This window comes from Vanellus vanellus (assembly GCF_965231255.1).
Source record: "Vanellus vanellus genome assembly, chromosome: 1".
Classification (NCBI taxonomy): Eukaryota; Metazoa; Chordata; class Aves; order Charadriiformes; family Charadriidae; genus Vanellus; species Vanellus vanellus.
The window spans coordinates 60,428,384-60,451,333 of NC_138905.1; the positions used below are offsets into that span (position 1 = coordinate 60,428,384).

Sequence of the window (22,950 nt, forward strand, 5' to 3'; positions counted from 1 at the left end):
GGGCCAGTGGTGAAGTTGGCTTTCAGCATCAAAGAACAAACATTTAAATAAGCAGGAAATGTTTGTTAAAGTATTGGTTCTGCGTATGTTAAACAGGCAGAGGTGTCATTGCATTAGAGTACACGCAGACAAGCCTAGAGCTGCTTGTAGAGCGAGCCACTGAACGTGTCCCTAGGAAGGATTTCATTAGCAAAATCTAACCAGGACAAACCAGGAGGAAGAAACCTCTCCCTGAGGAAAGGTTTCAAGTTCCTTGAGACCCTGCAGTCCTGGATCTCTGACTGCTCTGCAATTTCACCTGTAATGTAGGGAGGGCTTCTTGTGTCCCTCCTGTGCACAAAGGACCCTCAGTGGCAACAGAAATGAGGGCTGAATCAGAGAGAGGTACCCCAATCTTAACAGTGTTTCTGGACAAAACTCTCAGCAGAGTATTTAGCTACTGTCTTCTGCACCAGACACCAGATCTTCTTCTACCTCTCACTTTCCCTCCCATTTTATTCTTTAATGATGTTGATTTTTGCTGTCACAAGTTACAGGGGAAGAGAGTTTCTATTCAAACTCCAGGCACAATTGTACATAGTGGTACAAGGCGGGTACGTAGGAAGTCATTCCAGATGAAGATAGGCTGACAGCCAGCATCTTAGAAGAAAGAATTGGTCTGAGGCCAAGTTTACTTTAGTCCGTTATGAAATTAGGGACTACTAGCAAAGTCTGGATGTGGATTTGGGCACAGAGTTTCAACACTGCTCTGTTCTGTAGATGGGGAAGGTACAGGATGGAAGGGTTGTCGATCTTGCGGTTTTAATTTGGGCCTGACTCCAGCTACAAGCAGCCTGAAGTAAACTTGACACTGATTAAATTAGTCTTCTTGAAGTCCCGCTGCATTTCATTGCATAGAGAAAAAAAAAGAAGAGAGAAAGTAAAAATAAAATAAAGAACAAGTTGGTTTTTGCTGTTTTTAAGACAACAGGGTTCATTCCCAAGTGGAACTGACAGAAAGAAACCACAGAAAATGTCAGGAGAAACACAAATAAGCAGAACTATGGGTATACTGGAAAAGTAACACCTATAGGTAAAAAAAATCAAACCTCCAATTAAGTAATTCAGAAAAGAAAAGTTTCCAGGAGACATAATGGTGGTTTTCACCATTATAATGTAAAAGCAATAACCAGTGATGATATGGAGATTACAGAGAGCTAAAGAATTTCTTTACGTTGGTCTTCAGAAGTAGAGATGATAGCAGGAAATAGCAGGTCTTTAGTTGTAAAATATACGTAATATGAAAAGAGAGAGGTTTGCTTTTGGTTTAGATTAGTGTAAGAAAATAAATGGTAATAAAGCACCTGCATCAGGTCATGTTTTGTATAAAAGCAGTGACGGAAGAAAAAAAGGATAAAATAACCAACCTATTAGCCAAAGTACACATGAGTATTAAAAATAGTACTTACTGCAACAAACAATGCCAAGATAGCGAGCCATGTATTTGTACCTGTTATGGCTGCTTCAAAGGATGTGAGCATTCAGATTACAATCTCATTACCAGCAGAAATTGTCAAGGAAGTACTTACATTTTTCGTGTTATTAATAATAAAATCACACGTAATGGGAGGCACAAAGACTTAGAAGAATGAGCAAAGATGGGAAGTCCAGACAGTGTTATTCTTTATTTGTACTGAGACAGTGGCCAGGAGCCAGAAAATCTCTGGACACAGAAAAGACCTCTTCCCCAAAGAGGTTCACCGTTGACTTGCAGGGAGACTTGTGTCATTTCACAGTTCTTTTTCAGTTTCTCTGTGTCACAGAACAGAGGGATTATAATTATTACCTTATACTTATTGCTAATTCATGTTCATAAGGCACTTGGCACTCTAAGAAGTGCTGAGTGTTCATTATTTTGCAATAATTGCTAGAAAGAGCATAATTATAATAGTCAGACTTTCATTTTCACATATCCTTTGTTTTCACAACATTTTCACAAAATTCACTCACCACATTTTTTAATCAGAGGGTTGAACAGAGAATCCTTAAAGCAAAAATTAAAATTAACCATGTTAGGACTTGTAGGACACAGGCTCTATTGACTGTCTTCAGCTTGGAAGAGGAATAGTTAGTATTCGAGGTCAGGACCAAAAGGGGTGGCAGTATACCATTAGTGATAGAAATGATCTTGCCAAGTGATGCGTGCATGTAAGATGCAGGTGGAGATGAAGAAAAAAAATTGCAATAAAAGGCAGATTTTGAAATTTCCATTGACCAATCCAGGAATAGTCTCTCTGTTGACTTTAACAGAGACACCAGGAATAGCCTTCACCCAGAGAGACAAAAGGGCTCCAAACAGTCTTCTCACCTAAACCCAGGACATATGCCCCTTAGCCCCTCCTATGACCATTATTATCCCCCTTCAAAAATTTGAAGTTGTTTCATATTTTGCTGGCACTGGACAATCACAACAAATGCTCTGTGTGCTGCTGGTCCAATACAGTATTGATACAAATACAGTATCTGTGTAAATACTGCTTAGACAATGGTTTACAAAGGAGTCAGCAGAGAAGGACCTTTCTCATGTTGTATTTAAGTTGCCCAGGCTCATGGGGTCAACAATACTCAAGGACTATTCCAGGGAAATCATGGATGGACGCTGAGAAGAGATGTTCTTCCCTGTGCAGAACTGAACTGTTGTTAGCCCAGCAGTTCCTAAAGGTCAAGGCATTTCTAAGCATTGTGCAGTTTGAGCCTAACTACACCAGACATGATTGGGGGTCTCTGTTGCACAGGGTGAGCCCTACAGTGAGAAAGGAATAACACTTCTTCCTGACTCCAGATCTCATAATGCCAGAGCCCGTGGAAAGAATAAAGCTCTGAGTGTGTTAATATCTGCCATTTGTGTGCTAACATGACCCTAAAGTGCCCTAGGAACAGAGCCCAGCACTGAAAATTCACTCAAAGAGCCTCTTCACCTCTTCCCGATCAGATCATGAGAAGGAAACAACTGCCAGATCTGCAGAGAGAGGAAAACCAGTATCTGTTCATGTGGCTTTATATATATTTATATGAATTGAATAAATGCATATATATTTTGCTACTCTTACTTTATTTTTAGACCTCTCTTATTAGGCCAGTTTAAGACTCGACTTCTGTCCCCTCCTGGCCCATAATTATGAAAATACGTCCCCAGTACAAACCCTGGCTCAGATGAATTTATTACATTGTAGAAGAAAAACTTGTTGTTCATAATAATGTGGTCAGAGTTATTTTCTCTCTTACTGGATGGGAAAGACTTCTCTACTTCCCCCCCCCCCCCCCCCCCCCCCCCCGGTATAAATATAGCACAAACTAAACAGAGCCACTCTGTAATGTAAAAATACTGCAAGTTTTTTATCAGGAAGGACAGCTCGTCACCTTGTCTCTCTCGGGACTGGAAATAGAATGTTCCAAAAGTGAGAGCTTTGAAAATCCAGTGTGCTAAAGAGGAAAGGAAGGGGAAAGGGCTGCCTTGGTTTGTCAAGGAACAAATATTTTCTTTTATAGAGGACAAATAATGATTTGACATGTAACATTCACAACAGAGCAGCCCAATTGCTGCGTTCCCACTGACTCATGAGCGAGGAGGTACCACCCGTCTTGAAAATAGCAAAAGCGTCCCCATTTCTTGCACACCAGTCTGGAACCTTTTGGTGGACACAGAAAACAGTGAGTGATCCAGGCTACCAGGGACCAAAGCTGCCAAGACCTGGGGCTGAGAGAAGCTCTTCATTAGGAAGTTAGGAGGGATTATAAGGTTTAATGCATTAAAGGTAGCGTAACATCTGGAGAACTTCAGTGTGAGGATAATAAGGAAATGCAGACTCTGTTTTGTCTTTATTATTTTGAGGTGAGTCAAAGTTAGGCCTAGACTGAATGTGTGTTGGTTGGATTGGGTATTTTCTGGGATGGGGAGTATAATTTGGGGTAGAGGGAAGGAGAGACTCAGGAAACTCCTTGTACAGAGCCATTCCTGAAGATCTGCTGTCTCAAAATGTCAAAGTCACTACAGAAAGGCTAAATGCAGGTCAAGATGGATGAAAAAAATCACAAGCTCTGTGTGGCCATGCCAGTTCCTCTGGAGGAAAACACTCAGACATTTTCACAAGCCTACCAAGACTCAGTTAAAGACCACGTTGCCAAGCCTGGCCCTGGCTCAGCCTTGGACACTTACCTTCCAGCTGAACCTGCCTCTAACCCCAGTTTGGACACAGAAACTGCTTCTGTGAGCCATCTCCAAAGTGGTGTGCGTTTAACCTGTGAGGCAGATTTAACTCTGGATGACACTCAAGGCTACGCTAGGGCAGCCCTACAGAGTACTATAATTACGCCACTTTGGCTGACCGACTATTCCTGCGGCCATATAACTAATGAAAGCCATAGGGGACTGTGAGGCAATACCTTGCAGTGCTTAGGCTAAAGGTGAGAGAGGAGTGCTGTAGCCCTGGGACCCTGGTGTCCAGGAACATCTGGGCTATACAAGAGGCAGTAGATGCGGGAACTGTGAGACAGAGGAAGCAGAAAGTTCCGCCCGGGTCCCTCACTGCAGTAACCTGTGCTCACACAGATCTCAGGGGCGGCTCAAACTGCCCAGGAAATATCCTCGGTGGGTTTTTCACAATGCCAGGACCCACTCTTCAAAACCCTGTCTTGCAGGAAGGCCTCAAAAGAAGGTCCACAGCAAGGATGAGAGAGAAGTGTTTGTTCCTAATCTGTCCCTCAGGCCGCTCTCCAGCCCAGGGCAGCAAGATCAGAGCCTCTTGGGCAGACTGAGGATGGGAACGGGCACCAACTGCAGGTCGTGTGTTATCCTCTGAGGTGCCACCACTGGGCAAAGGGACGGTCACATCTGTGTGAGCGTGTCCCAGGGGTCCAGCCAGACTCCCTTCTCTGCTGCAGCGACAGGGAGCGTGCTAGGGCACGGCTGGTGCCTGAGTTACAAAAGAGAGCCAGAAGTGAAGCAGGGACTCTCCCAGGGAGCTTTCTTACTCAGAAAAGGCATTTGTCAATACACTGGCCCAAACTCTTCACAACGGGTCACTAAAATGCTACGGCAAACAGCAGCTGATGGCTCCAGAATGAGTCTATTGCTGCTCAAACAGCCAGCACAGCTAAACAAACAGGCTGCCAGGGCAGGGGCTCTGTTTGCACTCGCTGTTTGCGCTCCTCTGTGCAGCTAATGGGATATTGCATTTATCCCAAGCAGGGTGCAAAAAAGAGAGAGAGAAATGGCTTCCTGTTGATCTCTTTCCAACTTCTTTTCTCAGTTTCATGCGTTGGCCAACCTGCCATTTTAGAAGACAGATTTATCCCTTATTAGGTAAATTGGTAACTGTTTGCTTTAGAATTATTTTTAATAGTCCCTTCTTAAATAATGCCCTCTGGCGTCACACTACATCCACCCTGGCTTTGGTTATCTCTAGGGTTTTTTCTTCTGTTAGGAGAATGGATATTTTATTGACATGTAAAAGGGTTACAAGGCAGGAGGAAATGAATTATACAAAATTTAAAAGTAGAAAGCTAATAAAATGGTGGACTTGATAGATAAGGCAGGAAAATAAATCTAATTTGACTGTAACTCGAGTGCTTCCTGTTTATGAAGTAATAACCATACGCTGGACTAAACCAGCGTTAACCCAGGACATGGTTGTTATTTTGTCAAATTTGGCCGGCTCTAACAATTAACAAACGGTGGCTCAGATTTCAGCATTGGTGTGGTGATTATTTTGATGCCTGGTGGGAAAAAAGGCTGTGGTCTCCTAAAAGGGGACCTCTGTGAGGTGCTTTCTCTAAGAAGTCCATGGAAAGGGCTCTGGCACGAGCCAGGGAAGATGGCAGAGCTGTTTCCAGAGGACTGTGCAGTAGCACAGCACTCAAGGGAGTCATCTTCTTTGTGTCCTTGGTAAGTTCCCCCACTCTTTAACTATTTACCCAGCCCAAAATCCTCAGGGTCATTGGAGAAAACACCTCCTGATTTCCTTCTCTCCCCATAGGGAGGGGGTGATGGAGAGGAAGAAAAAATGGACCCTTCCTTTCCATAGCATACTGAAGTTTTGAGGAAAAATCCCATTTAACGAGATGAGCATACAGCTCCTTTCTAGCAATAACAATACAGTCTAATTCCAAGCTGGAGAGGGAAGCAGCATCCCTTCCTCTGCCTCTAGGACAAATGTTTCTGGGCTGGGAATGCAAACATTTCAGCTGGGGCCCAAAGGCATCTGTTGCACAAGCGCAGCACTTTGTTTCAGATCCCACAAATGTCCTTGTTCCAAGTAGGTCATTATATAATGGCTTTTGTCTTTTCCCATTGCCAAAAGGGTCGGGGAGAATATGTCGTAACACCGTGCGTCGCCTACCCATGTAGTCCCTCCTGTGATCATCTCATCTGGGTGGGACTCTCTCGCTCGATGTCATTCAGCCCAGTGCAGCTCTTATCTGCACAACAAAAATACCTGGCCCTGAGACAGCCTGCATCGTTCCCCCTGGTATTTTGTGAGAATGCGATGCCCAGGCTGGGGGCTCCCCCCATATGAGGTGTTCCCCTCTCCCACTCCCCCACCACCTCCAGGGCTTTCCTCCCACCTCACCCTGCCCTGCCCTGCCCGGAGCAGCCAGCACCGCACACAGCCCTGCTCAGACATAGAGGGGAACAACACCTCTATGGTGTTGTTGCAGGGCCGCTCCTCCTGGATGACGTGCAATGGTTGCCTTTACATTTCCCCTTTGTTCTTGTTATTTCCTTTTTTTTTTTTCCTACCTTCCCACCCCACAGACGATTGTCGTCTTTGCTCCTTTCCTCAGTGGACCCTGAATAGAGAAAGCACAGCCCTCACCACAGCAAAAGGGAGGAGAACAAGGGGTATTTGGCATTCACCAAAAGCAGAAGCAAAGATCAGGGTTTTTTTCCTCTTATTCAGGCATCTAGAAATGGTCACAGGTCAAACTAGTTGCACTTTTCACCTTCCCCACAACCTGTCCAGTTCTCAAGAGCTTTTCTGCATCAGGATGTGGCTGCATCTTTGACTTATTTTATGGCTGGCGCTTAGGCAAAACCATCTAAACAAAGTAAAACAGGTTAGCAACAAGCTTGTCCTCTGTTCTCTAGTGAAGATGGCTCCTGCCCTCTCATGGTTGAAGTCAGGTATGTAAAACCACTTGTTTGTTCTTTGCGAAGAAACATCAAATACCTTTGCATGCGTTTCCTTCAGCTGGCTCCACATAGTCTGCCATGACCTTCCTTCAACACACGCACTGACGCAACTGGGAAACTCTTCTGGGGCAGAGACTGACCAGTTGTCACGAGCGAGTAGACACTTAGCAAAACAGGGCTCCAGTTCCCAACTGTGGTCTCGAAGTGTTACCAGACTACAAAGTGCAAGTAATACATAAAGTCACTCACTTGCTCACCCTTTTCACACAGTATTGGTCTTTTTTTCCCACCAATTAACCCACCCTTCCTGCATCCGTCCGGCTCTAAGGAACAAGACTTGCACGAGTTTCTCTGATGCTCCAACCAAGTTTTTGCCAATAGACTAAAGGCCAGGGTTGATAGTATGAATGAGGTGAAGTTGTCCCCTATGTTCTTATTACCTGCTTGTTCAGTTTTCCTCTCCCAAATGAAGGAGCTTTTGTAGAGATTTGATGATAACATTAGAGCTTCTACTGTTTTGGTCTTTCTTCCTTTTTTATTTCTTTTTTTTGGATGAGATACAAAGCATTTCTCATAACTGAATACAAATCTGTCACAAGCCAGCTTCTCAGACAACCTCCCCCTCATAGGCCACTGCCCTCTCATTTCCAAGTGCGACTCAAGTCTAACACCCAACCAGCTGTCCCACACATGTGCCCATGGCATTGCACTCACACAAATCTCCCCCAGAGTCACAGGCTCTCCCAGAGACATGCTTTTCCTTCACAGTTTGCTTCCAGCCAAGAGACCTTCACCGCTCCTCAAAGAAAGCCTGGAGGGGGGTAACGTGAAATGCCAGGGAACTGAAGCCTAGAGGTGGCAGAAAACCAGCTCTCTTGTTGATTTCCTGGCATTGGCTTCTATTTCCTGACCACCCAAAATACTGTTTTCATCCATCCCAACATGGGAAATAGCAGTTCCAATGTTTGAATGAAGTAATGCCCCTTAAGAGACCAAATGTTTTTCTGAGGCATCATAAAAGCAATAGGCATTGGCAAGAGCCATCTGGGCAAAGGTCTAACCGCCTCCCTGATGCCAGTTTTACCAGGGCTTGTGACGAGGAAGGAGAAAGAGGTTGACTTGCTCTGGGTTGGGTTGGTCTGGGGAAATCCTGTCTTTAAATCACACATTCCCTGCTCTGTCCCCAGCTCCGTCTGTGTGGGTTTTAACTGACATTGTGCTATTCAGGTGCAGAGATGATTTCTGCTCAAAGAGTATTCCCGTCCTCTTTGCTCTTGTCACTTTTTCATTGCATTTTGGCAATCAAGGTCAAAGTTGAGAACCAGCACGACTTCCGGGACATGGCCAGCATAGTAGCCATGGCAAAAACCTATGCCACCTCTGAGCCGTTCATTGACTCCAAGTACGACATCCGAATCCAGAAAATTGGCAGCAACTACAAGGCTTACATGTGAGTGCATAGCGATGCCAGAGTGAGACAGGGGGCCGGGGGGGAGGAGGGAGGCGGTGCACGACAGTGCTGTGGATGTGATTCAGTCGGCGTCTGCTCTGGGCAGGAGTAGGAAGCTGACTTAATTTCCTTGAAGAATAGCCCTGCTGTTCTCCTCCCACCTCTGAACCCAGATCCCTCATGCACTGATCATCTTCTCCATTACTCACCGTCAGCTCATTGTGTCTGGAAGGTAAATGTCTCTCTACCTGTTTCTGAGATTCAGTTAGTTCCCGCTATAACAACTGTGCTCTGCCATTACCTATCACCTCTCCCTCCTTTTGTCAAAGGACTCTTCTTTCCCAGCAAAATCCTCCAGCTCCCAGTATCCTCTAGTGGGAACTGAGCCCACCCCCTTCCCACCTGGGGGAAGCAATAAAAAAGATTGACCCAGCTGCAACTCATGGAGTCCTACAGTGTCCAAGCCATAGCAACACCCCATCCTCTCCCCAGCTGGAGATCATGGCACCGCGACCACATGAGGACATGAGAAGCACACCACACTGGGTACAAACGGCCTCAGCCTGGCCAGCACGCCAGGTTTCTGTGGGCATTTTGCGTGTGTGCTCCTTGAAGTGTACAAAGGTGGGAAAGGAGAAGGAGACACATTTCTGTGGGTGCCCCAAAGCTCCTTCCTGCCCTGTGGGGTAGTGAGGGAGGTGGCATGAAGGCAACGCTCAACACTGGTATGTTTAAAAGTATTAAAAAGTGCTCAGCCAAACTTCAGTAGTTGTCAGGCTCAATTAAAGACGTAACCACATGAGTCAGTAAGACACCTGTTTCTTCTTACTGCAAACAAGTAGATGAGAAAAACCAAATAGCATAGCTTCTCCAGAAGCTCCTCATCCAGCCACAAAATTCTGGACAAGTAGGCAGCTCCAGCAGTACATTCTTCAGGTCACCAGATAAATAAATTTCGTATGTTACCTAACATCCACAACACTGTGAGGTTTGGGTCGCTGTTTACAACCCCCCAGGCCATAGTTCTGATGAAACACAGTTAAATGAGATAATCAAATGTACATGATCACATATTTTTCAGCTATAGATGCCTAAAATTCCTGGTTGGGTTCCTAGCACAGAGGTATTCAAGTAAACTAGATAATGACTGAATCACATTCTTCATGGGAAGGACTTGTGGGACACTGGACTACTTCATGTGAACTCAATGAGAGAAAATTTGTTTTGAATCTGATCAGGACAACAATAGCACAGTTGCCTAATATTACATTAACATCTCAGGGAGTCTGGCTCAAATTGGCCAAAGGAAGGAAGGTTTAAAATATCAATTAAAATTCCCTATTCCTGCCAACCTACCCAGCCTTGGCTCCAGAGCCTGCTCCCAGCCTGCCTCTAAGTGAAACAAAGGCCCAGTTAGCCTGACCATATCCTCTCCCTGTTTATTATTCGCACTCACCACAGGCTCATCCAGACAGGGATCAGAAATAATACCAGATGATTGAGGAAAGAAAGCAGTCCCGCTAAGAGCTAATCCCAATTGGGAATATAGCTGCACAAACAATTGTTTGCTAAATGAAAAATGTTTTCACATGAAAACAGCCACAAACAGGAAACACCTTAATCAGAAATGAAGCTTATTAGCAAAGAAAGCAACAGCAAAATTCACCCAACGACTTGCTAACCCAAAAGTTTGACATATTGAGAGAGCCATTTATGGACGTGAGCTTGAGAGAGCGGTATAGTCAGTCCCATTGGGGGCCGTTCCTTCTGTCCCAGCATCAGACAGAATAGAAGGTTATTTCTATGGTATAAATAAGTCCCTACTATGTCCAAGGACAGAGGTAAAAGTACCCAAAATATCAGAGCTCTCACTGGTTTCTCAAATAGAAGACTCAAAATCATTAGTCATGCTAGCAAATCTCAGCCTTAAAGGCAATTACAGCATCTGCAGTAGCGTCATCCTAAGTGAATCGCTTTCATCTGTGAGCCATGGAATCTACCCAGTATTTTTATACCTTCACCCACACATATAGACTTTAAAACCCCCCTTCCTTCTGAGAAAAGGCTGTGTACCAAAATTCTCCAGAATATGTTTACTTTGCACCAAGCGTCTGCCAGAGGGAGGATGCTGCAGGGTGACTCATGCATTCCTCCCCGCCCCAGATGTTCAATGCACTTCCTTCCAGCCCATGACCCAAGGCTTGAGTTCAGTTTCCCATTGACTTCAGTGCAGTGACTCCAGATTCACACTACTAACAAACACCTACTTAGCCCGTGCCTTGGGCCAGTCTCAAAACAAGAGATAAGCAGCATGTGATACATGCCTAAAATTCCACCAAATGTATTTGACTGTCATTGTAATACTAGTGAAGAGAAAACATGAATACTGGTCACGTGGCAGGGGAAATTGGGGCAGAAATTATGCTTCCACCCTCACCCCAACGGGGGGCAAACAGAGGGATGGATCATTTCTAATTAAAACTTGTGAAATGCTGTTCATGTTGAATGAAGCCAGCAGCTGCTGACTTTCAGGGGTGGGATATTCCTTGCCACCAGCTCTTAATAAGAGGGTAATATCCTTTCCTTTCTAGTTTCACGAGTGTGACTTCTGATCTTGTCACCTCAAATGCAGTTCAATGTGCTCTACAGGGGATACAACATCAACTTGTCTAAACTAGAGCTTCTTTTAGACTGAAATGGCCCAGCTTGGAGATGGTAAGTATAGGACACCAACAGGCCATGCTATGCTAGTCAACTCACCCTAAGCAATGCTGTAGGTGTCTTGGTCACAGATCTGTTTGATCAACTGACCCCTAAAAGCCTGGGGTCCTTTCCTTTTAGATACTGATAGTACACTCTTTAGGTCCTGTGGTGGGTTGACCCTGGCTGGACACCAGGTGCCCACCAAAGCCACTCTATCACTCCCCCTCCTCAGCTGGACAGGGGAGACAAAATATGATGAAAGGCTGGTGGGCTGAGATAAGGGCAGGGACATCAGTGGGCAATTACTGTCATGGGCAAAACAGACTCAACTTGGAGAAAATTCATTTGTTACCAATCAAATCAGAGTAGGATAATGAGAAATAAACCCAAATTTTTAAAACACCTTCCCCCCACCGCTCCCTTCTTCCCAGGCTCAACTTCACTCCCAATTTCCCTACCTCTTTCCCCCAGGCAGTACAGGGGGATGGGGACTGGGGGTTGCAGCCAGTTCATGACACATTGTGCTGCTGCTCCTTCCTCCTCAGGGGGAGGACTCCTCACACTCTTCCCCTGCTCCAATGTGGGGTCCCTCCCACAGGAGACAGTCCTCCACAAACTTCTCCAACCTAAGTCCTTCGCACCAGCTGCAGTTCTTCACAAACTGCTCCAGCGTGGGTCCCTTCCACAGGGTGCAGTCCTTCAGGAGCAGACTGCTCCAGCGTGCGTCTCCCACGGGGTCACAAGTCCTGCCAGCAAACCTGCTCCAGTGTGGGCTCCTCTCTCCATGGAGTCACCAGTCCTGCCAGGGGCCTGCCACAGTGTGGGCCTCCCACGGGTCACCACCTCCTTCAAGCATCCATCTGCTCCAGCGTGGGGTCCTCCATGGGCTGCAGGTGGATATCTTCTCACAGAAGCCACCCCTGTAGCCCCCCACTACCAAAACCTTGCCATGCAAACCCAATATACCAACAGCCCATGATCTTCTAGTCTATCCACTTATCCTAAGCAATGCTGAAGGTGTCTTGGTGACAAATCTGCTTGATCAACAGATCCCTAAAGACCTTTCCTTTAAGATACAGACTGAACACTGTTCCCCTGATGTTTAGGATTATTGGAAGCTCTTTGACTTTCAGTCTGTGAGAGAAATGGGGTTTGAGGGACGGCATCCTTAGGGAAATATTTTTGTCGTCAGTCTCCTTTTCCCCTTCAGGTTGAATACTAAAAGGGAAAGCAAAAAAGAAGAATTTGGTGGCACACTTGGCACCTGAACTGCTCAGACATGTTTGGAAGGGAGTTATCTTGACAGAGGCTGTGGTGTAGGAATTTGGTGACTGGTCCAGAGAGCTTCAAATGAAGCTTTTTCATTTAAAAACAGGAAAGTTCCCTAATAGGAAAGTTAGGGATACAGCTGAGAGAAATATTTTATATCTTATGCCCAATATTGGCTGGAAATGCGTAGGCATAAACAAGTCAAACCAATCAGCCCAACGGCTAGTGCAGAGTTCTTATTTTGGGAGCTTTCCCACGTCAAAATTCCTTGTAAAACTGTATAGTTGTGGTTTGGTTTTCTTAGGGATGACGCAGCTGCTTACATTTGGTATGCCAGGTACATTTTCTAAACACTCATATCCAATCATCTTGTCACTAATCAGACTCCATGAGTTCTCATCAGGACTAATGGGATTCTGGATGCCATCTGCCACTGCAGGGCAATTTTCTGAATCTAAATATTAGTAAAGAGTGGTTCTTCCCATTGCAGAACTGAAAAATGTAATCCTAAGAATCCCACGTCAAAAGAAAAAGAGAGTCTGAGGGTTGAACAGGGACGACCTCACAGGCCATCAAAGGGCACATAACAGCCAAAGCTTGAGAGGGAATCCATTCTTTTGCTTAGAAAGAAGGGGAGGAAGATGGATGTTGGGTGATGTTGGGTGAAGGGGACAAGGGACAAGAGTCAACTACATGGAAACACAGTTATTCAACACAGTAATCATGCTCTTTTGCCCCCCCTCCCCTCCCTTTAAATAGGTTACAAAGACCATTTAAATTTCACAGCAACTATACACACCACTTTAGAAGAGAAATTGAAAAAGGACTCCAGGTTGTTCCTCACCAGAGTAAAGAGGAACCTTAGGTAGTCAACTGTAATGATGCAGGTTTATAGTCTAGCAGGACATCAGGACATCACTGTTTTACGTAGTTTTCAAGTTCAGAGTATCTTTTCCACATAATGTTGAAAAAGTGAGAGAACTGGCAGTGACGGTTCCCACAACCTCATGATGAACTGTTGGATCACACCTCATACTCTCCTCATAAATCTCTACCCAAATCTTCACCTCCATGATGCTCCCTGGATGTATCCTGTCAGCTTGTTGACTTGTCCTTGCTTGTACACTATGTATACTGTACATAGTTGTACAATGTGCCAGGCAGATGCCTAGTGTTGTCACAGGGGCTTGTACACTGTGCCAGGCAGACACACAGTGTTGTCACAGCAGGCTGTCCAAGGTTTGCCTTGTGCCTAAGGTCAAGAAAAGGAAAATTTTCACCCCTTGACGGAGGATGGTGAAGTCCAGGATTTGCCAGCAACGGTACCTTTTTTGGAAATAAACCATCAGTTGCAGCTAATGAGAATCCAACAATTTTGCAATTATAAGACACAGTCTTATGAAAAGTCATTGAAAAAAAGCAAATTAAAAGTCATTGAAAAGAGGGTATAATCTATGACACCAGTACAATTGAAATCAAAGTTAGGGAGACCCAGAATGTCAGAGCTGATATTTATGAAGCTGCTCAGGCAGATGTTTGCCTGGAGAGTTGCTTTTCCTTGGACAGAGGATGCTACCCATTGCAGAACACAAGGGTGATTATCCCAGATCTTCTATGGACATTTCAGCTCTCCTGGACCTGATGTATAAAGAAAGAAAGTACTCACAGAGCTTGATGTGTGCTCAAGATTCCTTGGAGGTTTCCCTGTCTAACTCCTCATTCAGTTTTTCACGAGTCTGAACAACATATCCTGTACAGAGTGTTGTTGAGGCAGGATTTGGAAAGGCTTCTGTGAGCAAGAACCTCACCTCATCCCCTCCTTTACAAGCACCGAGTCAAGAATGAGGACTACAGTATGAGGGAGGATGGGGCAGGAGCATATTTTCATGTTCGGGTTACATTTTTGGTTTGTTTTTGTAGGAGGACGTCCATCTCTGGAAACTGGAAGGCAAACACAGGTTCTGCGATGCTAGAACAGATTGCAATGACAGAGAGGTAAGGAAGAGGGTTTCAAGACAGTATTAGCTGTTCTTGGGTTAGAAGGGAGGAATTGTATTTCAGACTTTGGTTAATTGAGAGAACTGGTAAGTGAGGTCTCCCGGGAGGCTGGATAAAGAACTTTAAAAGACCGAGTGTTTCCTTAAAAAAATACTAAGGGCACAAAGGCAAACTGTCCTATTTTGGAGAACAGACTGGAAGTACAGCTAGAGACCAACATTGCTAAATCATTAGATCTTTAGTGAATGTAGCCACAGGAAACAAGACCAGCATGCTAAGGTCAAGCACACGAGCACAAACATGCAGGGATAAAATCAGAAAGGTCACTGCACAAAACAAGAAGTAACAAGAAGTTATTCTAAGTACATTACTAATGAAAGGCAGACACAGAAAAGTGTTTTTCTTCTGCTCAACAGAGGGAAAAATCTGTCAGCTGAAGTGTTGAAAGAGCTTTTCTGCATTAGTCTTCCAAAAAGTGGACACTGTTTTAGCTAAGGTCTTCTCACTGCTGAACAGAGCAGAAGGAATTGCCTTATGCATCTTAGAGACTAAAATTTGCAGATGATACTTCTACGTATTCAAATAACTGTGATATTTGCTAATATTGCAACTGCGTGACATTGTTGACTCATGGTAACTTATGCTTTGCTGGAACACCGAAACCCTATTCTGCAGAACTGCTATCAAACCACTTGTTCTCCATCCTGTTTAAGTAGATTATTCATAGATTTATAGAATCCACAGATTATGTGTAGGCACTCATCCCTAGTGAATCTAAGATTTTTTTCCGATTATACCTCCAATTTGTCGGGATCATGTTTAATTCTGACTCTGTCCAGGTTTGGGCACCACATTTGAAGACAGATAGCAAGGAGCTGGAGAATGCCCAAAGGACAATAAAAGGAACGCTCAGAGAAAATATAATCAACCTGTGAGAAAAGCATGCAACAATTGTTTATGTAGTTTTCTGCCTTTTTCAGCTAGCAGACCACTGGTATTTTTCCAGTAGAGGTGTAGACTCGTGCATAATGAATCTATGCCTGCAGAGCAGAGGTTCACTTTCCTTCATTAGCTGTCACAGAGCTGGAACAAGTTGTCCACAAGCTGAACACCACTTCATCCTAAAGATTAAAAAACTTAAAGGGCACAACTCTTCAAATATGTAAAAGGTTGCTAATAGGGCATTAATCACTCTTCATATTACTAGTACAAGACTGTACGAAATAATGGGCTTAATTATAGTAGAAAAGGTTCGTTTGAGAATTTTGTCTATTTTCTAACAGTAAGGATGGAATAGCACAGAAATGGATTGCCTGGAGGAGATGGAAGATCCCTTACTCTTGCAGACCAGGTTAAAGAAACGTCTCCTCTTTGGGGTACAAGAGCTGTGCAGGTGATCAGCTATGGTCCTTTCAGCACCTTTAGTTCTGTGAAACAGGGAAGCCAAGCCAAGCCCCAAATCAGATGCTGAAGGTGACTCTGCAAGACCCTAATAGGACTGTGGGAACTGGACGTTATTATGCATCCTGGTTGTTTATAACACAGCTGAAGCTAGGGAGACGAAGGGTAGACGTTCTCTCATTGCAACGTTGTAGGACTAACACCCAGATTCCTGCGAGCGTGCCGTGCTGCATTTTGAAGGTTCATTTTATAGATATAGTACCACAATTCACCACTCTAGCTTTATCCTGACATAAATGCAACAAATCCTGTTGAAATTTGTGAGTCATCAGTGCACACAACGAGGCACGAGTGTGCCAAAATGCTTTGCTGAGTAGGAGCAACCTGAAGTACCTACTGTACTGAACATTAGCCCAAAGGATTGACATGTCCAGGTAATGCTAAGCAAAATGGCAGCAAATCCTCTCCAAATGCTACCCCTGATGCATATACATCCCACCCCAGCAGCCCTAATGGCTCCCAGTGCTCACCCAGGGCCAGCAACATGGAAGACACATAGCTAGCGGGGGTGCTGGCCTGGGTAACTATTCTCTGAGCCCGGCTGCTGAACTTAGACACCTGGAGATGTCCCTCAGGAAGAGAGGTTGTTCCCATGATGGTGCTTCTGGGTGGGGGACCACAGCAGTGCATGAGGGAAGCTGGCAGTGCCTCCTGCCTGGCTCACAGGGTCCATAGTTCTCCTCCTTATGCTACTGACTCCTCCTCAGGTGCAGTCTTCCTCAGGGGGGCTGGGGTGAACGTGCTTGGTCTCCTCATTAGGTATAAGAAAGCACCAGTAGTCATATAAGCCGTATTCTTGCTTCTTCCCACAGACATTGTGTACAAGTTGATCATTATATTGTCAAGCTATGGGGACTCTGGCTGGCTTCGAGGATGTAAACTTGTTCTTTGGCCAGAACAGCTCTTTTCCCAGTCCCTGTAGGGTCTGCAGAATGTCAGTGTTTTCATGAGACTGTGGCCTTCCTTCCCCTCCCCGCATCTTGTCTTAGTCCTGCTTACAGATCTGCTGTTCTGAGGTTATTATTTTTGTTGAAATGGTCGGGACTGCAGCGCAGCTGCACAGGAAATAAAACCAGGCCGCCTCATTCCCTCCTCATTTCCACAGCGGGGGGGATGTGGTCCCCCCATAATGCGCCTCTTGTCATTCTCGCTCCTGCTCTGACACCAGGACAGCTAAGGGGGCACCCGCCAGGCCTGGCCCTTGTTCATACCAGCTCACGTTCCCGTTGTGGGATGACGAGAGAAAAGGGCTGCAGCCTGCAGCTCTCCCTCTGACAAAGCAGTGCCTGGTCTGTGAGATGGGACCGCTTGGCTCAGAGCAACACCCAAGGGATGGAAGGGAGGCAGGAGACTGTAAAAGGATGAAATTGAAAGCGTAAGCTGTAAAAAGCAGGAGCTGCTGGGTTATAGATCAGGGAGGGGATGGCTACTCCTTGCTAAATTCTGCACTCGCTCTCCGATCCGATTCCAGCCCCAATGTGCAGGACATCTTATCAGGAGAAAGCTGCCTGCATAATGGAGGGCTTTCAGGCAAAGCCAATACAAACGCTAAGGGGCCAACACTACTGGAAGATTAAATGAGCTAAATATTTATAGCTTGGCTAAATGACAACCAACTGGAGATCTGATGTAAACACCAAGGAAGGAAAGAAACATTTTAAGGTGGCTTTGAGGGCAGGATTGAAACAATCTGAAATGAAGGGAAGCTTTAGGCAAGATTCTTTTCTTTTGCTCCATCTCCTGGGCAAGAGAGGGAGGCAATAACCCAGCAAAGCATATGAAGTATGCCTTCATATGGCTTCAGAAGGGCTCCTGAACCCCTTTGTGCTCATACGGGCAGAGGGACGGGTGGCTGTATTTGGTGGACTACCCAACGACAGCTAATCCTAGGCCATGCTTCTCTGGTTTCTGCAGGTACAGACTCTGGGCAGACGCCTGCGCGGAAATGTTTGGAGGTCTTGACATCTGCGCCGTCAAAGCTGTCCACAGCAAAGATGGAAAAGACTATATCATTGAGGTGAGAGCAGGGGAAACCTGAATGCAAGTCTCCTTTGGGAAGTGTATCTGCAAACATGCTCTCTCAGAGTTCACATGCACCAATGTGCTCACTTTACCCCTGTGTGCACAGTCCAGCAGTCACTGCTCCTCGGTGCCCACCTGTTTCCTCCAAGCTGTGGCCCACCGACACACAAGAAACTAATTTAGAGCCCCAGCTAAAGTGGCAGATACGCAGCAAGGTGTCAGGGTTGAAGTGCTTTCATTTCTCAGTGTGGACTGTGAAAGCAAATGGAGAGCCGCAGACTGTTTGGCCACCTCAGCTTCCCAGCTGATAAATCCCCACAGTGCAGAACCTCCCCAGCACGGGAGGGATGTGAAGCTGCCTTCTTATCGAGCACATAACAGCCTGCAAGTGTTGCTGGCAGCATCCAAAGTTTGGTGTGTCTCAGTGCACCAGTGCCCCGCTACCATCCTTCGTAGGCCGAGCACTTGCAAAGCCAGCACATCTCTCGTAGCTGCTAGTAGGGACCGACAGCGGCATGAACAAGTGTGCCTATATTCAACCCAACCTGACTGCAGGTGCCAGATGACGCTAGAATATTGGTCATGTTAACCCCCCGCCATTACCCATGCAGTCGTCCAGCAGGTGTTTCAGTCCGTTAAAAAAATCTCCGTTTCTCTCTGAATGAACCTGTCTTTCCGCAATCACTTTAAAAGGAACCCCAATAACAAAAAGCCTAGCTGCACCTAATTTAAAAGAGTAAAATAAGTGGCAAGAATGTAGCAACAATGTCCATAAGTAGCAGGAACAATTTAATTAAAAAAACAGGTATGTTTTCTAAAATCTTTTGCCCAGACAGTATTAACTACAATAACAGACCAGCAAGAGAAAGTACCACAGAGTTACTATGGGCAATGTGGATTACAAACATTTGTGTTCAGAGCCCTGTTAGCTGGACAGACTGTGGCTCTGAGAGCTGAATTTTAACATGCTCCTTGCCGGGCCAGGAGGCAGATGTGGGAGTGGGGTGGATAGCACGCACGGGTCATCCTAACAGGGCAGAGAAGGAAAAGCTGGCCGGAAAATCAAAGTGGAAACTTTAGAGATGCTCTGGGGGAGAGAAAATCTGGCGAGTAAGCAAGTGCCTCTGTCACTATGTGACTCAAGAAGGCACAGCATCTGACCTGCTGTAAACTCCACCAACACAGGGCAGGCGAGGAAGATGAGCAGAGCCAGCCCGTGGCTTCATGCAGGGCTGCTGACACACTGGAAAGCTATGTGTGGGAGAGCAGTCCCACCCGCTGAGGGTTGGGATACTGATGAAAACCACATGAGCCCTCCAGTGACTGCACATTCCTGCATTATGTATCTGCTCTCCAGGGAGCAGTGACCTGTCAAAGGCCATGTGATGTAAGTGCGCTGCCAGCAACGAAACACTGACGAGCCTCTGTCTTTCCTGAAGTGATGGGGCCACCGCTGATGGGTCTGCTCCTGTATACAATACATCAGCACCTAGAGGAGCATCCCCCAGAGCACGTCTCCCTGCCGTGCACTTTTATAACTCTATGAACACGTAGCTGAGAAAGGAAGAGCAAGGAAGCAGTCTTGCTAGGGACAACTGTAAGAACATTTGAACTGTGTCCGTACATGGTCAGATGTGAGATGTGGATTTCATATCCCTGTATCTGTTCTTGCATATAAGCCTACGTACGTGCACACGTGGCTAATTCTGTGCTTAAGGATTATATGCCTCTGTCTGGGTATACCTCTGGGTTTTCACATCTGCCCCCGTGTGTGACTGACTGGATGAAAAGCACATCCATACGCTAACAGCCATCATCAGCTTGAACACAGGGAGAGAAACGTGCACTAATACTCCCCTCCCTGAGACCAAGGTAAAAAGCAATGGATCTAATATGACACGAATCAGAAGAAACACATCGGCTTCAGATGGGTCATGCTGAATTATCCCAGTAGAGAACCTGATTGAGCAGGCCTGATGTACCAACATCTAGCAGGCATTCAGATGCCAGGCTGATGGACATTGTTGGGAAAGAAGTAGAGTAGTGCAATACAAAGAGCAGAACAAAGCCAAACAGGAACCTTTTCTGCTTTATGCAGATCTGAGGGAGATGCTGACAAGTAATTAATTGCCTCCAGCCTACTTCCTGGGGTACTTTTATTGGCCTGAAACTGATCCTTTATTTTGCTTTTTTCTTTTGATAGTGAGAGAAAAAAGTTATTTGACAGTGCGACAGTTGTATCTTTCTTGGTGAGAAGGAACAGTATGCTGTGACATTTTACAAGAAAGCATGCCTAAATGGGCTGAACAAATAAGGAATTTGCACAATGCAATTGCAGGCAGTAATTAATTTTCACAGTGCAAAGCAGTTCTGTAGGAAAGATTCGCAGAGGTAGTGATGGGCAGTTCTATGAACTGAGATTTATCACAGTGGTTTGCTGCAAACAGAATCAGATTAAGACAGATGAGTTATCAACACAGCACAAGAGTAATCTTGCACCCATGGTATTTGCTGTTACTCGAACTTCACCATTTTTCTTTCCCCGTAACAGCAGAATCAAATACGTATCTGCCCTCCAAAGCACTAGCACACTTAAGCACCATTTTCAGGGCTCATTAAAAACTTTGAGGAAATCACTAGATTTCTTCAGTTTCATTCTATTAAAACAGCTGTGAATTTAACGGTAAATGCTGGTACTTCTTTTTCCTCTGCTGTAAAGAACTTTGTCACTTTAAGGGGATATTCAGCATGAATAGTCAGCACTTGACCAGAAGGCCACATCCTCAAAATAGTGCAAGTTCGGTACCACCGTTAGCAGCCAGATTCTCAAATGAGCTAAGCAGTGTGTATGGCTTAATAATCTTCCCCCTTTCCTTTTTTTTTTTTTGGTAATCTAACCTTTTCCACATTTCTGCTATGCTGACAAATATGGAGTGAGTAGTGGGCAAGTAAAATGATCCACGTAATCTATTCTTTCTCCTGGATCGGCTAAGCCCTACCTGCTGCACAGCTAAGCTGTGTTGCTAGTCATGCTCCTTGCTGCCCTGCAAGAAGCCCTGCCCATCCATTCAGCGCTGCCATATCATTCCTTTTGATATGTCTAATCATCTGTTTCCTTCCTTCCTTCCCTAAAAATCACCTAACACCCCACTCTTGCACATCAGAGCGTGGAATAACAAGTCCTCAGTGTCAGATAGGTGCAGGGGGAGGAGCGGGATGGGGTTTTTCTGAGTCTCTTCTCTGCCCGGCCGCTTTCCGCTTCTGCCTCATACCCCTTATCAGGCAACAGCAGCTGTGTCAGGAGCAGCCACTGACCTTGGGCAGCTACAAAGGCCGGGTCCATATGTGCCGACATCTTCTTGTCTTGCCCAGCTGTTCTGTGATCTCCTCAGGAAGAGATGAGTGCAATCTGTCTGTGATTCACATATTCCTTCCAGCCATTTCATTTATTTCAGCATTAGCATTTGTATCTGCCCAGTTTGCTGTCACGGAGGACAGACAAGGTGACATCTCATGTTCGTTTTCAGTTCAGTGGCAACCAGCTGTGTCACTTTGCCCACAGAAATCACTGGCATTTTCAAAGGCCTTCCCTTATGCATATGATTGTTCATTCCCGTATTTGCAATCTCCCACAGCTCATGTTCCCCTGCCAGACACTATACAGCAGGACAGCAGATACCCTCATCCCTGGTGCACCTTCACTGGTTCAGGTGGAACCTGCTCCAGGGTTCATTCCCCCTGGTGCCTTTGTTTTATAAAACAGCATCTTCCCCTTTCTCTCCAGCCACTGCTGCCACAGAAATAGGAGAGAGCAGTCCTTAAGATGGGGAAATGAGGGGTTTGGGGTGTTTTGACCAGAGCTGTATCCCAGTTACTCACAGTGAGGGTCAGAGAGTCAGGAGCTGGGCTTGGCTGGCCAGGCTGTTTGCAGAGTAAGGGCAACCTCTAGTGGTCAGACAGGTCCCTCGCATGGTGCGTTGAAGGGAGCTGGGACCTCCTTTGTCACTGGAATTCTCACTGTGAACTGGAATTACCAAATGAAATGGGAATGCTTTGAAGGTGGGAGTGGGGGGGAGGGAAACCTGCCCAGGAACTTGCTGGAAGGCCCCCAGGAGCCTCTGGCTAGTGAGACACAGGCGCAAACTGGCCCTTCCCTGACACCCGTAGGAAATTTCCATCTCCTTTCCCCACTTCATTTTTTCACAGAGAAACAGCAAAAGCGGGCAGTGGAATGAAAAGCCACTTTGTGTATTTAGCTGAGCACCGCCATCTAACCAACCTCCTTCTTTTGCCCCCTGGGTCAACCAGGCCATGGCTACAAACACCAACTCACTCGTCATGCAAACCCCAGTTAAACCTTCCTAGGTAGCTTCTCTAGTGTTCATATAAGACACCTATAGAAACGAATCCAAATCAATAGTTAATCTGCAAGAAGAGACTAGAATACAAACTCGATGAACTCACCTCATTGATTTCCCTTACTTTAAACCTCGAAAAAAAGGGTGCAAAACTTTCCACTTCACTCCAAGAGTGGACTCCTGCAGCCTTGCCAGGGTGGAGTGCGGTTCTGATTGTTATCTGAGCGTGAGTCAGTGCCTTTCTTGAGCAATGCAACCTTTAACTTTACATTTCCAGGGTTTTTAATGTTTGGTTTAAAAATAAAAGCAAAAGAAAATAAACTTTTCCAACCCTGATATTTTGGTACAATTATATTTACTCCAGCTGAACCTTAACTTCATCATAGTGCAGTTCTTCCTGTGGGATTTAGCTAATGTTTGCAACGCACTTGATTTATGATGAACTGTTGAAAATGATGTTTAGGGCTGCTATACGGCTGAGGGTCTGCTATGCATTCATTATTATTGTTGTTGTCAGA

The 22,950-nt window shown here is 45.5% G+C and overlaps 1 protein-coding gene across 2 annotated transcripts in view; it reads left to right on the forward strand.

Moving 5' to 3' along the window:
• Positions 1–22,950, forward strand: part of SYN3 (synapsin III) — a gene marked incomplete at its 5' end in the record, with an annotated part of 180,153 nt that overhangs the window by 147,721 nt on the left and 9,482 nt on the right. For both annotated transcript variants that reach the window (XM_082488143.1, XM_082488144.1), the window contains 3 exons: positions 8,479–8,621; positions 14,514–14,588; positions 17,967–18,069. In XM_082488143.1, the coding sequence (XP_082344269.1) occupies positions 8,479–8,621; positions 14,514–14,588; positions 17,967–18,069 (321 nt within the window). The remainder of the gene's footprint in view (positions 1–8,478; positions 8,622–14,513; positions 14,589–17,966; positions 18,070–22,950) is intronic.